This window comes from Pseudophryne corroboree (genome assembly GCF_028390025.1).
Source record: "Pseudophryne corroboree isolate aPseCor3 chromosome 3 unlocalized genomic scaffold, aPseCor3.hap2 SUPER_3_unloc_64, whole genome shotgun sequence".
Classification (NCBI taxonomy): domain Eukaryota; kingdom Metazoa; phylum Chordata; class Amphibia; order Anura; family Myobatrachidae; genus Pseudophryne; species Pseudophryne corroboree.
In genome coordinates, this window is record NW_026967557.1 from 310,972 (window position 1) to 328,429 (window position 17,458).

General features: G+C 49.2%; 1 protein-coding gene across 1 annotated transcript in view; it reads right to left on the minus strand.

Annotated features, from left to right (window-relative positions):
* Positions 1-17,458, minus strand: part of LOC134984570 (oocyte zinc finger protein XlCOF7.1-like) — a 326,662-nt gene that overhangs the window by 16,684 nt on the left and 292,520 nt on the right. The window contains exons 12-13 of the mRNA XM_063950127.1: positions 7,466-8,079; positions 7,072-7,168 (exon numbers count right to left, since the gene is read on the minus strand). Coding sequence (XP_063806197.1) covers positions 7,072-7,168; positions 7,466-8,079 — 711 coding nt within the window. The remainder of the gene's footprint in view (positions 1-7,071; positions 7,169-7,465; positions 8,080-17,458) is intronic.

A 17,458-nucleotide genomic window follows, 5' to 3' on the forward strand; every position in this document is an offset into this window, starting at 1 on the left:
AAGATAGAGCAGAATTGAGGAAGCGTCAACAATTTCTGCCGAAGGTGGTTTCTTCTTTCCATATAAACCAGCCTATTGTGGTGCCTGTGGCTACTGACGCCTTCGCTGAGTCAAAGTCTCTGGATGTGGTCAGAGATTTGAAGATTTATGTCGCCAGAACGGCTCAGATTAGGAAAACAGAGGCTCTGTTTGTCCTATATGATCCCAACAAGATTGGGTTTACTGCTTCCAAGCAGACCATTGCACGCTGGATCTGTGGTACGATTCAGCATGCTCATTCCACGGCGGGATTGCCGTTACCGAAATTGGTAAATGCCCATTCTACTAGAAAGGTGGGCTCGTCCTGAGCGGCTGCCCGGGGGGTCTTGGCATTGCAACTTTGCCGAGCTGCTACTTGGTCAGGGTCAAACACCTTTGCTAAGTTTTACAAGTTTGACACCTTGGCCGATGATGACCTCAAGTTTGGTCAATCAGTGCTGCAGAGTCGTCCGCACTTTCCCACCCGGTCTGGAGCTTTAGTATAACCCCGTGTTACTAAAGCATCCTCTAGGACGTATGAGAAAATAGAATTTGAATACTCACCAGTACAGTGGCGTAACTAGAAATTTATCTCCCCCAAGCCACCGCAATGCCCGTTATATATTATGCCACACTGCAATGACCCTGAGACATTATACCACATACCACAATGCCCGTGATATAGTATACCACACACCGTAATGCCTGACACATTATGACACACACCACAATGTCCGTGATACATTATGCTACACACTGCAATGACCCTGAGACATTATACCACATATCACAATGCCCACGATATAGTATACCATACACCGTAATGCCTGTGAAACATTATGGCACACACCGCAATGTCCATGATACATTATGCCACACACCGTAATGCCCATTACACATTAAGTCCTACAGTAAGGCTTCTAATTACTTTTCAATTACCTGCTCGTTGTCAGGGGTTTCATGCACTGGGTGTCATGCTCGTTGCCAGGGGTTTCATGCTCTTGGTTCCATGCACGGTGCCAGGGGTTTTCATGCTCGTTGCCAGGGGTTTCATGCACTGGGTGTCATGCTCGTTGCCAGGTGTTTCATGCACTGGGTGTCATGCTCGTTGCCAGGTGTTTCATGCACTGGGTGTCATGCTCGTTGCTAGGAGGTAGTCCTTGTTGCTAGGGCTGTGCTCCCAGTGCCACATATGTCCCCAGTGCCAGATATTCCCCCACGGTGCCAGGTACTCACATGCCCCCAGTGCCAAATATAGCGCCCCGCCCATGTGCCAGGTACACATATACCCCCCCAGTGCCACATATGCCCCCAGTGCCAGATATTCCCCCACAGTGCCACATATGCCCCCAGTGCCAGATATTCCCCCACAGTGCCACATATGCCCACAGTGCCAGATATTCCCCCCCAGTGCCATATATGCCCCCAGTGCCACATTTGCCCCAGTCAGTGCCAGATATTCCCCCCAGTGCCATATATGCCCCCAGTGCCAGATATTCCCCACCAGTGCCGTATATGTCCCCAGTGCCAGATATTCCCCCCCAGTGCCAGATATTCCCCCCACAGAGCCAGATATTCCCCCCCAGTGCCAGATATGCCCCCTCAGTGCATGCCCCCTCAGTGCGTGCCCCCCCGCTTCCTCCGCTCCCCTGCTATAAGGAGGGACACGGAGGGCACAGCGCGCGCCTCTCCTGTGTCCCTCCTGGTTCTCCGGCGGCCGCGGGTCTAATAAAGGAAGTGCTCACGAACGGCACTTCCTTTATTAGACCCACGGCCGCCGGAGACCCAGGAGGGACACAGGAGAGGCGCGCGCTGTGCCCTCCGTGTCCCTCCTAACAGCAGCGGAGGGAAGGAGACCGCAGACTGACATGCGGACGCTCATCCGCATGTCAGTCTGCACTAAATCAGTGGCGCCCCCGCAGCCCCTCACCCCCAAGCCACCACGAGGGCTGCGGGGGCAGTAGTTACGCCACTGCCCGTGATATAGTATACCACACACCGTAATGCCTGACACATTATGACACATACCACAATGTCCATGATACATTATGCCACACACTGCAATGACCCCGAGACATTATACCACATATCACAATGCCCGCGATATAGTATACCATACACCGTAATGCCTGTGACACATTATGACACACACCACAATGTCCGTGATACATTATGCCACACACTGCAATGACCCTGAGACATTATACCACATATCACAATGCCCGTGATATAGTATACCACACACCGTAATGCCTGACACATTATGACACACACCGCAATGTCCGTGATACATTATGCCACACACTGCAATGACCCTGAGACATTATACCACATATCACAATGCCCGCGATATAGTATACCATATACCGTAATGCCTGTGACACATTATGACACACACCGCAATGTCCGTGATACATTATGCCACACACCGTAATGCCCATTACACATTAAGTCCTACAGTAAGGCTTCTAATTACTTTTCAATTACCTGCTCGTTGTCAGGGGTTTCATGCACTGGGTGTCATGCTCGTTGCCAGGGGTTTCATGCTCTTGGTTCCATGCACGGTGCCAGGGGTTTTCATGCTTAGGGTGTCATGCTCGTTCCCAGGGGTTTCATGCACTGGGTGTCATGCTCGTTGCCAGGTGTTTCATGCACTGGGTGTCATGCTCGTTGCTAGGAGGTAGTCCTTGTTGTTAGGGCTGTGCTCCCAGTACCACATGTCCCCAGTGCCAGATATTCCCCCACGGTGCCAGGTACTCACATGCCCCCAGTGCCAAATATAGCGCCCCCCCATGTGCCAGGTACACATATACCCCCCCAGTGCCACATATGCCCCCAGTGCCAGATATTCCCCCACAGTGCCACATATGCCCCCAGTGCCAGATATTCCCCCACAGTGCCACATATGCCCCCAGTGCCAGATATTCCCCCCCAGTGCCAGATATTCCCCCCCAGTGCCACATATGCCCCAGTGCCAGATATTCCCCCCCAGTGCCACATATGCCCCCAGTGCCAGATATTCCCCCCCAGTGCCAGATATTCCCCCCCCAGTGCCGTATATGTCCCCAGTGCCAGATATTAACCTGTAATCACATCACAAGATTAGGTGTCACTCAGTGTTCCAGCTGACCAATGACACACAGTGTACTGAATATGTCCCGCCCCTGGACCAATGGAAGATCTTACATTCCCCATTGTACTGTTAGTGGAACATTGTATAAAAGGACGCACCTGGCCCAGGTTTCAGTCACCTTTCTCAGAGGTCATCTTGTAAGACGACTGAGACCTGGAATCCGGTGGTGCAGCGTATGTATGAAGGTAACTGATCCTATTGTATTGGTATAGTTGTATTGCTAATTGTACTCGCATTTATTTCCCGTCTGTTGTATATTATTGTACGTATTACTGTATCTTTGAATTGTATTGTATTGCTACAGTGCAGCATTGTTATCCCTTTGTGTCCGCTAGGGACTAATATATATGGTTATTGGGTTGGACCTTTAATCCAAATTTACCCCTCTGTCTCCACTAAGTTATTTTGTTAATCTGGTGAAGCGTCAGGGACACTTCCAACACTATACTAAGGTCTAAGTGTGTTATATTGCTGGAGCCATATATATTCACCAAGGTGTTACGAGAGCATCACACCGCTCAAAAGGTACGCTAACTGGCGCTACACATAGCGTAACATTGAGGAAACTGCGCAACTGACTTATCGCACATCGGTTTATTTTAAAAACAGTTTATCACAAAGTAAAAGAAAACAACAGAACATTTGAACAGACATAATTTATTTAAAACCAACAAATGATAAAATTAATTACACAGAGAGACTCTCCCTCCCCCCTGTAATATCATCCCACTATTCAAATGAGCTATCAAAATCGGACATAGACAAAATTACACCGGAAATCTTTTGCTTTTAAACAACTTTTTTTCATATCTTTAATACCAATATTTTTGTCTATATTTTAAACTTAAAAAATACTTTACTCTGCACAACAGCCTATGGGGGTCATTCAGACCCAGCCGCAATAGCGGCCCACAGCAGTTTGCTGGTGGTGGCAAAATATACATGCGTAGCAGCCGCGCAGACACACATTGCGGTCGCATCCCTGAGGGGTGAATGTGGGCAGGGCAGGATCATTTTCCAGGGGCTGCGTGATGTCACATCTGCGATCATCTCTGAGTAACCCCCTATAAGCTTCCAGAGTGCACCTCATATCTCATCTTTTCCAAGTTACTACAAATGATATGAGATCGGTAGCAGCACTACTTTCAGGATTATTACACAGAACACACATAACGGCTGACACAGCAAATAACAGTAACACATACAAGGGATTAATTAGAAATAAGGAAGCATAATCATCATTAAGTCTAATTATCAACTGGTTCTGTGCGGGACCCATACACCTCTTTACTGCCTCCAGCAGCCCCTGGTACTGTACTGCTGCCATCCGCCCTGTCTCCCCCCCACTACTGCCACGTGTCCTGTCTCCTCTCACTACTGCCATCCGCCCTGTCTCCCCCCCACTACTGCCACTGCCCTGTCTCCTCCAACTACTGTCACCTGCCCTGTCTACCCGCACTCCTGCCACCCACCCTGTCTCCGCCCACTACTGCCTCCCACCCTGTCCCCCCAACCTCTTTCCCCCACTACTGCCACCGCCCTGTCTCCTTCCTACTGCCACCCACCCTGTCTCCCCCCACTACTGCCACCCACCCTGCCTCCCCCCACTACTGCCTCCCACCCTGTCCCCCACTATTGCCACCACCCTATCTCCCCCTACTGCCCCCAGCTGTCTTCTTCCAGTACTGCCACCCACCCTGTCTCTTTACACTACAAATGATGAGATCGGTAGCAGCACTACTTTCAGGATTATTACACAGAACACACATAAAGGCTGACAGCAAATAACAGTAACACATACAAGGGATTAATTAGAAAGAATAATAATCATTAAGTCTATCAACTGATTCTGTGCGGAACACATACACCTCTTTACTGTCTCCAGCAGCCCCTGGTACTACACTGCGGCCACTCGCCCTGTCTCCCACCCACTACTGCCACCGCCCTGTCTCCCCACTACTGCTACCCACCTTGTTTCCCCACCTACTGCCACCTACCCCGTCTCCCCCACCACTGCTACCCGTCTCCCCCCACTACTGCTATCCACCCCGTGTCTCCCCCCACTACTACCACCTGCCCTGTCTTTCCACTTTGACACCTCAGCCCTGCTTGGTGATGTTTACCCACATAGACAATGTGTCAAGCACCTCCCACTACTGCCCCCTGCCCTGTCTCCCTCCTCAGCGCTGCTTGGGAACATTACCCACTTACACACTGCCTCCAGCAGCCCCCGCTACTGCACTACTGCCACCCACCGTCTCCCCTGACATCTAAGCACTGCTTGGGAGTCTATGGTACTGCTAACAGTCCTTCATCAACAGATGGAAGAAACCCGGGCAGTACGGAGGGAGAAGCTGCTTCTGGTACCAGGGTCATGCAAGGCTGGGAGTCAGTAAATTATTTAATAGAGGGCCTAATTCAGTAAGGATTGCAGATGCTGCTAATTAGTCAAATTTGCAATACTTTTCCTTGCACGCTAGGGGCCACCCATCGCAGGGCAAGGCCACCCAGCATGCTGACCACCGCCTCCCCCCTTGATGAAGCAGAAATTGCAATTGCCTCACAATTTCTGCTTCATCGTAGAAATTAGTGAAGCCTCATGCTGCCGCAGGAGGCCCGCCGCATTCTCCTCAATCACGGCGGCTGCATCTGATGTCACAAAGCCACCGTGATCATGCCCATTTGTCCTCCTCTGCCCTCCGTTCGTGCCACACTGCCCCCACACTGATCCGTCTCCTCCCTGGAAACAGAGCATTCCCTGCCACCCCAGTGACTGCCTCTGCCTGACAGGCAATCGCATTTTCTGTGGCCCATCCGCAGAAAACGCGGGTGGATGCGCCCGCAACTTTTACTGAATAATTCCGTTTGGATCACACACTGCAATCCAACCTGAATTAGGGCCAGAGTCACCATCTTACAGGCATCCGGTGAAGGGAGCAGAGAATGGGTGTTATGTGGCAGGAACGGGCTGGTTAGGCAACAGCCTGGCTGCTGCATTCTGTACAAGCTACAAGCGGTGTAATTCTTTTGCTGGGAGACCCAGGTAGAGGACATTGCAGTAGTCTATGTGTGATGATACAAGTGCATGTATGACTGTAGGTAGATCTTCTGAGGGAAATAAGTGCTGGAGTCTGGCTATGTTCCTCAGATGAGGATCTGATTGTGGCTGATACCTGATGTCTAAGTGTCACTCCACCATCCAGGACACCAATATTCCGCACAGGATCAGCATTTTGTAACTCTGAACCCCCAAGCATAAGTCTGGTTTACGAAGCTGAGCTGTAGCCCTGCCCTTTGATGGTGAGCTTCTACCATAAGAACCTGTTTCACCAGGACTGAGTCACAGCCAACTGGCATCACCCACACCTGGAGCTCAGCTAGACATTTAGGATTGGTACTGGGTTTTCAGTACGCGGAGCAAAAGACAGATCTGCATAGCAGTGGTAGATGATGGCATGACATCTGATTATTATACCCAGTGGTAGCATGTATATTGAAAAAAGCACAGGAGGTAGGATAAGAACCTTGAAGAACATCGCATGGCAATGATAAGTATACTCCAGAAGATTAAAATGGCTTCTCACCTGTGTGTCTTCTCTGGTGTGTAACAAGTTGTAATTTCCGTGTAAAACATTTCCCACACTCAGCACATGGAAATGGCTTCTCACCTGTGTGACTTCGCTGATGTCTAACAAGATGTGATTTTTGTGTAAAACATTTCCCACACTCAGAGCAAGAAAATGGCTTCTCACCTGTGTGAGTTCTCTGATGTTTAATAAGATATGATTTATGTGCAAAACATTTCCCACACTCAGAACATGGAAACGGCTGCTCACCTGTGTGACTTCTCTGATGTTTAACAAGTTGTGATTTCCATGTAAAACATTTCCCACACTCAGAGCAAGTAATTGGATTCTCACCTGTGTGACTTCTCTGATGTCTAACAAGTTGTGATTTCTGAGTATAACATTTCGCGCACTCAGAGCAAGAAAATGGCTTCTCACCTGTGTGATTTCTCTGATGAAAAACAAGATCTGATTTGTGTGCAAAACATTTCCCACACTCAGGACATGGAAATGGCCTCTCACCTGTGTGACTTCGCTGATGTCTAACAAGTTGTGATTGCCGGGTAAAACATTTCCCACACTCAGAGCAAGAAATTGGATTCTCACCTGTGTGACTTCGGTTATGACTAACCAGATCTGATTTCTGTGCATAACATTTCCCACACTCAGAACATGGAAATAGATTCTCACCTGTGTGACTTCGCTGATGTGTAACAAGTTGTGATTTCCATACAAAACATTTCCCACACTCAGAACATGGAAATAGATTCTCACCTGTGTGACTTCTCTGATGTGTAACAAGAACTGATTTCCGTGCAAAACATTTTCCACAGTCAGAACATGGAAATGGCTTCTCACCTGTGTGACTTCGCTGATGTATAACAAGTTGTGATTTCCATACAAAACATTTCCCACACTCAGAACATGGAAATGGTTTCTCACCTGTGTGACTTCTCTGATGTGCAACAAGTTGTGATTTACATGCAAAATATTTCCCACACTCAGAACATGGAAATGGTGATGTACCTGTGTGATTTCTCTTATGTGCATCAAGAGTTGATTTGTATGTAAAACATTTCCCACACTCAGAACATGGAAATGGCCTCTCACCTGTGTGACTTCGCTGATGTGTAACAAGTTGGGATTTCCGGGTAAAACATTTCCCGCACTCAGCACATGGAAATGGCTTCTCACCTGTGTGTCTTCTCTGATGTGTAACAAGAGCTGGTTTGTATGTAAAACATTTCCCACACTCAGAACATGGAAATGGCCTCTCACCTGTGTGACTTCGCTGATGTGTAACAAGTTGTGATTTCCGGGTAAAACATTTCCCGCACTCAGCACATGGAAATGGCTTCTCACCTGTGTGTCTTCTCTGATGTGTAACAAGAGCTGATTTGTATGTAAAACATTTTCCACACTCAGAACATGGAAATGGCTTCTCACCTGCCTTAGCTGGCTGATGGGTAATAAGCTTTGTGTTCTGTGTAAAACATTTGGCATCTATAGAACAGGGAAACACTGTATCTACTCTCAGAGCTGTAACAGATGCTCCAACATTAGAGTGATCAGGAGAACATTTCCCATGATCAGAGGGATCAGCTGATCGAGCTGGATGTATAATTGGGGTAATGGGGTTATCTCCTGGAAAATCCTGTCTGCTGTCATTATCTTTTATTTCACAATCCGGGGATAACATTAGATGTCCTTCTGAGATATTCCTGCTTGTGTGTCCATCTGCTGGAAATAAAATACATTGTGGAAATGTGAAATTTTCTGTAACAATATTAATATTGTAAACAATAGAAGACGACTGTCTGGGACACTTAATTGTAAATGTGTGTATATAATAAAATATCTTTTAATGAAGGCTTTATAATAATGTCTCCTAACGTTACTCCTGGAAGCATTGGTAAGGTAGCATTCCTTTAAGCGTGTGCTCATACGCTGGTAAGCCTGTACATGTGTTACTCACCCTTATATAAGGTATATTGCTACAGTAGAGTAGGTGTGAAACAAGGTACTTTACATGCAATACACCATATAATACACTGCAATCATCATCATCTGCTAGGTTAAAATCCACTCTTACACCCCCATCATCAGTGTCTTACCTCTATATTCACAATAGTAATAAGGATGATGTGTGTACAGTAAGTATGATACAGAGAATTACATATCAGGATCTATACAGCTGCCTCCATACTTCTGCTTCTCATACGTGTGCTACTGGCAGCAGTGAACATCTGAGTCAGAGTGCAGGGAAGACATCAGAGTTTAATGAGAGAGACTGGATCCGCCTTTGCAGGGATATACCACACCTGTCACCCCTGTTAGTATATAAAATAATAAATAAGAGGGGCGTGGTCCATCCAGACGTGCTTTCTGGAGCTCTCATTACTAAGTGATTTTCTTATCTACCCTACCTGATAGCTCTGGGACCAAGACCCAATCTATTGAGTCTCCTACTGCCCTAAAGCCGCTCACTCCGGGCACCGTTCACTGCTGCAGCCAAGTGACGCAGCTGAAGCCACGGGCTGTATTCTGGGGCTAAGTGTGCCCAGTCTTTCCTGCATGCTCCGGCGACCTGACTTGGAGGTGCTTTTGCCTCAGGTGGGAGCACTGGCTCTTCCACTACTGCTGGGGACAGAACTGGCTGCGCACAGTCACCGGAGCCCGGCAGTGATATTGGAAAGTGAGGTGATGATCAAGCACTCTTGCTCCGTTGCCCTTTCTCCGAATTCCACTAGCCGATCTGCTAAGGTATCCATGTCGCCTCCCCCCCCCCATCCCCAGGATGTTGGACCTCCAGTCCTGCTAGGTATGAAACATGGCTGCTGCTAGTAGAGAGGGTGGGGCTTGTGGATCTCACCGGTTCGGTACAAAGGTCCACTGGTAGGCAGCTATCTTCGATGCCAACGCCCTTAGCACTCTCTACCGCCGCCTCGCGGGACTCCTCCAAGCTCACGAGTGCCGCCATCATGACACTTCTGGACTCGTTGAAAGGGATATCCACACCCATCTCCTGATACACGATCTACCAATCGTCCTTAGACATTCCGCTGAAGTCTGCCATCTTGTGCGTTCTCCTGCGCTACAGTTAATCCTCTCCTAACTTGGCTTCTCCAATCAGGTGACCGAAAAGCCACCTAGGATTATCCCACCGCTATGCCACATGTACGAAAGCCCTCACCCTGCCTTGCGCCCCCGCTCCAGTCACAGAATGTATGTTTAGATCTGGCCAATTATGGGGATTCCCACTTACTGTCAGTAACCGCCCATTACTGACTCCACCCACTGCGCTGAATGCACCCCGGACAGCCGGAAAATGGAACTATGTTTGGCATAGCACTGCAGGTTACAGGATGAAGCTGTCATCATGAGGAAGATGTTTATTCACCCAGTCTTAAAAGAGACTCTTCCCTATTGCTAGGGACAACAGCAATACAGCAAGAGGTTTACAGCAGAGTGAAAATGGTATAATACCTCTAGAGGCTCACAGGCCTCCTCTTTTTATCTTACTCCAATACACATACCACAGGGGGTAAGTCCACCGTGCTGTTCTCAACCAATCATTGTTTACCCATGTGATGTGCATGCCTGGGCCACATGCAGAGCTATCATTGTCCTCTATGGACGGTGGGGAGTAGTCACTCTCCTTTGACCGTCCCATTCTGGAGGGTTGGTATCCGCCTTGGTGACGCTCAGTCTAGGCTGGGGGAAGTTTTCCCATCTAAACTACTTCCAGGAATCTGCCCGGGTACCCAGCTCACCATCTCCAGCCTAAACTTGGGCTCCAGAGATGGGCAGCCTAGAGCCCCAGTCAGGGTTTCCTGCCAACGAAGGGTGATCCCTATGGAGCTCCAGAAAACCACTCAGTTTGTTTTAAAGCTGAGCTGCTTCTCTCTCACCCCATGATACTTCCATGTAGGAGGCTAGAGAGGAAGTTATTCCATTTTGGGGGAAAAGTACTGAGGGAATCCAACAGCCTGCACAGTAATGGATTCCCCCCTCCTGGGACACACAACATAGTGCATTTCACTATAAATACAATTCAAATACACTATACACATTGTTGCTTAAATACACTGAGCCTGAAGGCTACTGGATTCATTTTCTTGGGGCACTACTACCAAAGTGACTAAATGAACAGAATCCTTTAAATATTTTTTTGTGATTTTTTTCTGGTTCGGGGATTCGAGTCTATTGGGGTCATCTTCCATGGTACACCCATTGTTCCAGCCCAATGCGTATATATTTTTTTGCATAGTTGTATATGTTTGTATTTGTATGTTGTGTTTCTCTTGTTTATTAATTTGTTTTTATGTATAATTTACACCTTATGTTTGAGTGGCAGTGTGGAGCTGCTTATGCCAGTTCAGCCTTCGCAACATGATTTACTACATATAGGTGGTCATTCCGAGTTGTTCGCTAGCTGCATTCGTTCACTGTGCAGCAATGAGGAGAAAAAAAAGGCAGTTGTGCGCATACGTATGCGGCGCAATGCGAACGCGTGACTTACTATTACAACAAACTATGTAGTTTCAAATAGGGTCTAGCGAAGCTTTTAAGTCGCACTGCTGGCCGCAGAGTGATAGACAGGAAGAGGGCGTTTTTGGGTGTCATCTGACCGTATTCAGGGAGTGTTTGAAAAAACGCAGGCGTGCCAGGAAAAACGCAGGCGTGGCTAGGCAAACGCAGGGCGTGTTTGTGACGTCAAAATTGGAACTGAACAGTCTGAAGTGATCGCAAGCGCTGAGTAGGTTTTGAGCTACTCTAAAACTGCACAAAAAAAACAACTTCGTAGCCGCTCTGCGATCCCTTCGTTCGCACTTCTGCAAAGATAAAATACACTCCCAGTGGGAGGTGGCATAGCGTTTGCATCGCTGCTAAGAACTGCTAGCGAGCGACCAACTCGGAATGACCACCCTAAAGCGGTTTCTGGTTAAATTAGTATATTATATGGTCTTAAAGTAAAATATCTAAATATGGCTCCCAGTGTGGGTGTAAAATGTAAATATCGCTGTGTGGGTATATATGTCCCAACCTGCATGATTATCATGTCTGCATTGTGCGGGTCACGTCTACACCACTTCCGCCTTGTGCTTTCCACAGCGGGACCAGCTGACAGGAAATGACACGCATTGGCGGAAGTGGGTGCGTTCCAGCTACAGCAGCGTGCGTTCCACCTGTGGATCACAGCCTCTTCAAAAACGTGTGGGTCCCCGAGGACGCGCTCCGCTGCAGCCAATTCCTGGCTCTCAAATGACTGCTCTTCCTGCCTGTAAAGAGGAGGTGGAGCATTACCACTACCAGTCCTCTGGCGGTGCCTCCCCCTCCTGGTCACATGCAGCCGTGGATTCACACGGGGGCCGGGCAGAGAATGAAGACGGCTCTACGGCTGCTCTACGCTGTGCTGCGGGCGGGAGGTGAGCGCCAGTGACAGCGCAAGTGGTGTGGGGTAGGGTAAGTAGCCTAAGAGCGGGTGGCTGAACTTGGGTGGTGTCCTCCCCCCAGCAGTGCCTAACCCCCCTTACCCACAGCCTAAACCTAACCCCCCTTACCCCCAAGCCTAACCCTAACCTCCCCCCAGCAGTGCCTAAACCTAACCCCCTTACCCACAGCCTAATCCTAACCTCCCCCCAGCAGTGCCTAACCCCCCCCTTACCCACAGCCTAACCCTAACCTCCCCCCAGCAGTGCCTAACCCCCCCCCCCCTTACCCACAGCCTAACCCTAACCTCCCCCCAGCAGTGCCTAAACCTAACCTCCCTTACCCACAGCCTAACCCCAACCTCCCCCCAGCAGTGCCTAAACCTAACCCCCCTTACCCACAGCCTAACCCTAACCTCCCCCCAGCAGTGCCTAAACCTAACCCCCTTACCCACAGCCTAATCCTAACCTCCCCCCAGCAGTGCCTAACCCCCCCCTTACCCACAGCCTAACCCTAACCTCCCCCCAGCAGTGCCTAACCCCCCCCTTACCCACAGCCTAACCCTAACCTCCCCCCAGCAGTGCCTAAACCTAACCTCCCTTACCCACAGCCTAACCCCAACCTCCCCCCAGCAGTGCCTAAACCTAACCCCCCTTACCCACAGCCTAACCCTAACCTCCCCCCAGCAGTGCCTAAACCTAACCCCCCTTACCCACAGCCTAACCCTAATCTCCCCCCAGCACTGCCGACACCTAACCCTCCCACTCACAGCCTAACCCTAACCTCCCTTACCCACAGCCTAACCCTAACCTCCCTTACCCACAACCTAACCTCCCCCCAGCAGTGCCTAACCCTAACCCCCCTTACCCACAGCCTAACCCTAACCACCCTTACCCACAGCCTTTTCAGGACACTATAGTGTGTATAATAGCGTCTCTCCCCCTTATTTACACCCCTGAACCAGTTTCCTGTGTATCCTGAGTGTCTGCAGGAGCTGTGTGTCCTTGCTGCTGTAGCTGTAAGCAGAGGAAGGTGCCAAAACGCCACTGGTCCCGCTCTAAGGAAGCTCCGCCCCCTGTAATGGCGGCAGAGCTATACATTTATACTGACAAATGTCCCCTAACAGGTGTAAAATGTAACATGAATGCCTGTTTCCACCACCGCTGCCAGTGTACATAGGGGGCTATAGCGTATCCCTCCGTACAGCGTCCGTATGCCGCTCCTGTGATCGCGCTGCAGCAAGAGCCGGGGGACCTCCCTAGCGGGGCCCCCGGTTTGTACTCACCACTCTTCTCACCTCCCGGCATTGTTAGGGGGTGTGCGACGTGCTGCTAATGCACAATGCCCTGCGGTACCAACAACCTCTCAGTATGGTGGTCCTGCAGCGGGGAAGCGGCTCGGACGCCTGAAGAGACCGGTAACCGCCCCCACTCCCCCAACTCCCTCAGTATACTGTTATACTGTTGCCCAAACAGTATACTGACAATAACAACGTTTAAAATAAACGGAGGAAAAATTCTCTGGAGCTCCAGAGTGGCATCCTCTCCTGAGGGCACACTGTTCTAAACTGGCTGCAGGAGGGGGCATAGAGGGGAGGAAGAAAGCAAACCCAGTGGAAGAAATCTAAAGTACACCGGCTCCTTTGGACCCCATCGTACAAAGTCCCCAATATCCCTTGTAGATGTTACAGAAAATAGGATTTTAATACCTACCGGTAAATCCTTTTCTCTTAGTCCGTAGAGGATGCTGGGGTCATCATAAAACCATGGGGTATAGACGGGATCCGCAGGAGACATGGGCACTTCAAGACTTTGAAAGGGTGTGAACTGGCTCCTCCCTCTTAGCCCCTCCTCCAGACTCCAGTTATAGGAACTGTGCCCAGGGAGACGGACATTTCGAGGAAAGGAATTATTGTTAAACTAAGGTGAGATTCTTACCAGCTCACACCTCAAGAATGCCGCAGAACGTGGCATTCAACAGAACACCAGCCAACGGCATGAACAATTGCAGCAACATGCTGACAATAACGTAACACAACGTGTGTGTAACCACAACTAATAACTGCAGATACAGTACGCACTGGGACGGGCGCCCAGCATCCCCTACGGACTAAGAGAAAAGGATTTACCAGTAGGTATTAAAATCCTATTTTCTCATACGTCCTAGAGGATGCTGGGGTCATCATAGAACCACGGGGTTATACCAAAGCTCTAGAACGGAAGGGAGAGTGCGGATGACTCTGCAGCACCGACTGACCAAACTTAAGGTCTTCATTGGCCGAGGTGTCAAACTGTAGAACTTTGCTAATGTGTTTGACCCCAACCAAGTAGCTGCTCGGGAAAGTTGCAATGCCGAGACCCCCCGGGCAGCCGCCCAGGATGAGCCCATTTTTCTAGTAGAATGGGCCTTCACAGATTCCGGTAACGGCAATCCAGCAGTGGACTGAGCATGCTGAATCGTGTTACAGATCCAGCGTGCAATGATCTGCTTGGAAGCAGGACACCCAATCTTGCTGGGAGCATACAGGACAAACAGAGCCTCTGTTTTCCTAATCTGAGCCGTTCTGGAGCTATAAATCTTCAAAGCTCTAACCACATCCAGAGATTTTGACTCAGCGAAGGCGTCAGTAGCCACAGGCACCACAATAGGTTGTTTCATGTGGAAAGAGGAAACCACCTTCGGTAGAAATTGTTGAGGTGTCTTCAATTCAGCTCTATCTTCATGGAAGATCAAATAAGGGCTCTTGTGAGACAAGGCCGCTAACTCAGACACCCGCCTTGCAGATGCCAAGGCCAACAGCGATGACCACTTTCCAGGTGAGGAATTTCAACTCCATCGTCCGTAAAGGTTCAAACCAATGTGATTGAAGGAACTGCAAGACCACATTAAGATCCCATGGTGCAACTGGAGGCACAAATGAAGGTTGGATGTGCAACACGCCTTTCACGAAAGTCTGACCTTCTGGACGGGAGGCCAATTGTTTCTGAAAGAAAACCGATAAGGTCGAAATCTGTACCTTAATTGAGCCCAATTTTAGGCCCGCATCCACACCTGCTTGTAGAAAATGGAGAAAACGTCCTAGCCGAAACTCTTCCGTAGGAGCCCCCTTGGATTCACACCAAGAAACATATTTTTTCCAAATACGGTGGTAAAGTTTAGACGTTACCTCTTTTCTGGCCTGAATAATTGTGGGAATGACTTCACTGGGAATACACTTACGGTCTATGATTTTGCGCACAACCGCCATGCCGTCAAACGTAGCTGTGGTAAGTCCTGATACACGCACGGCCCCTGTTGTAACAGGTCCTCGCGCAGAGGAAGAGGCCAGGGATCTCCTATGAGTAATTCCTGAAGATCTGGATATCAAGCCCTCCTTGGCCAATCTGGGACAATGAGGATCGCCCGGATCTTTGTTCTTCTTATGATCTTTAGAACCTTTGGAATGAGAGGAAGTGGAGGTAATACATACACCGACTGAAACACCCATGGTGTCACCAGTGCATCCACTGCAATTGCTTGAGGGTCCCTTGACCTGAAACAATATCTCTGAAGCTTCTTGTTGAGACAAGATGCCCTCATGTCTACTTGAGGAACTCCCCAACGACTTGTCACCTCTGCGAAGACTTCCTGGTGGAGGCCCCACTTTCCTGGATGGAGATCGTGTCTGCTGAGGAAGTCTGCTTCCCAGTTGTCCACTGCTGGAATGAAGATCGCTGACAGAGGGCTTGTATGCTTTTCCGCCCAGCGGAAAATCCTTGTGGCTTCTGCCATTGCCGCTCTGATTTTCGTTCCGCCCTGATGGTTTATGTACGCTACTGCTGTTACATTGTCCGACTGGATCAGTACAGGTAGATCTCGAAGATGTTCCGCTTGCAGAAGGCCGTTGTAAATGGCCCTCAACTCCAGAACACTTATGTGGAAACAAGTTTCCTGACTTGACCATCTTCCTTGGAAGTTTTCTCCCATTGTGACTGCCCCCCCAGCCTCGGAGGATTGCATCCGTGGTCAGCAGGATCCAGTCCTGTATCCCAAACCTGCGCCCCTCTATGAGGTGAGAGCTGTGCAGCCATCACAGGATTGATACCCTGGTCTTGGAAGACAGGATTATCCTCCGGTGTATGTGTAGGTGGGACCCGGAACACTTGCCCAACAGGTCCCACTGGAACACTCTGGCATGGAACCTGCCAAACTGAATGGCCTCGTAGGCCACAACCATCCATCTTCCCCAGCAACCAAATGCATTGATGGATTGACACTCTTGCTGGTTTCAGAATTTGTTTGCCCAGACTCTGAAGTTCCAGAGCCTTGTCCACTGGAAGAAAGACTCTCTGTAGTTCTGTGTCCAATATCATTCCAAAAACGACAACCGCGTCGTCGGAATCAACTGTGATTTTGGCAAGTTTAAGGGCCAACCATGTTGCTGAAGAACCGTCAGGGAGAGTGCAACGTTTTGCACCAACTGGTCCCTGGATCTCGCCTTTATCAGGAGATCGTCCAAGTATGGGTCCTTGCTTGCGAAGGAGAACCATCATCTCCGCCATCACTTTGGTGAAAATCCTCGGAGCCGTGGACAGACCAAACGGCAACGTTTGAAATTGGTAATGACAATCCTGAATTGCAAACCTCAGGTAAGCCTGATGCGGAGGATAAATGGGAACATGTAAGTAGGCATCCTTTATGTCCACCGACATCATAAAATCCCCTTCATCCAGACTGGAGATCACTGCTCCGAGAGACTCCATCTTGAATTCGAATTTCTTTAGGTAGAAATTTAGGGATTTCAGGTTTAGGATTGGTCTGACCGAGCCGTCCGGCTTCGGGACCACAAACAGGCTCGAATAAACACCTTCTCCCTGTTGTGACTGGGGAACCATGACGATAACTTGATTTTGACACAACTTTTGTATTGCGTCGCAAACTACCACCCTGTCCGGAAGAGAAGCTGGTAAGGCCGATTTGAAAAAACGGCGAAGGGAAACATCTTAAAACTCCAGCTTGTACCCTTGGGATACTATTTGTAAAATCCATGGGTCTAGGTCCGAGCGAACCCAAAACTGACTGAAGAGTTCGAGACATGCCAATTCCACCGCATAGGAGCCCCAACGTCATGCGGTGGAATTGGCAGAAGCCTGGGAGGACTTCTGCTCCTGGGAGCCTAACAAGGCTGGTGATCGTTTACCTCTTCCCCTTCCTCTAGCAGCAAGGAAGGAAGAACCTCGGCCCTTTCTGTATTTATTGGGCCGAAAGGACTGCATCTGATAGTGATGCGTTTTCTTTTGTTGTGGAGGAACATAAGGCAAAAAGGATG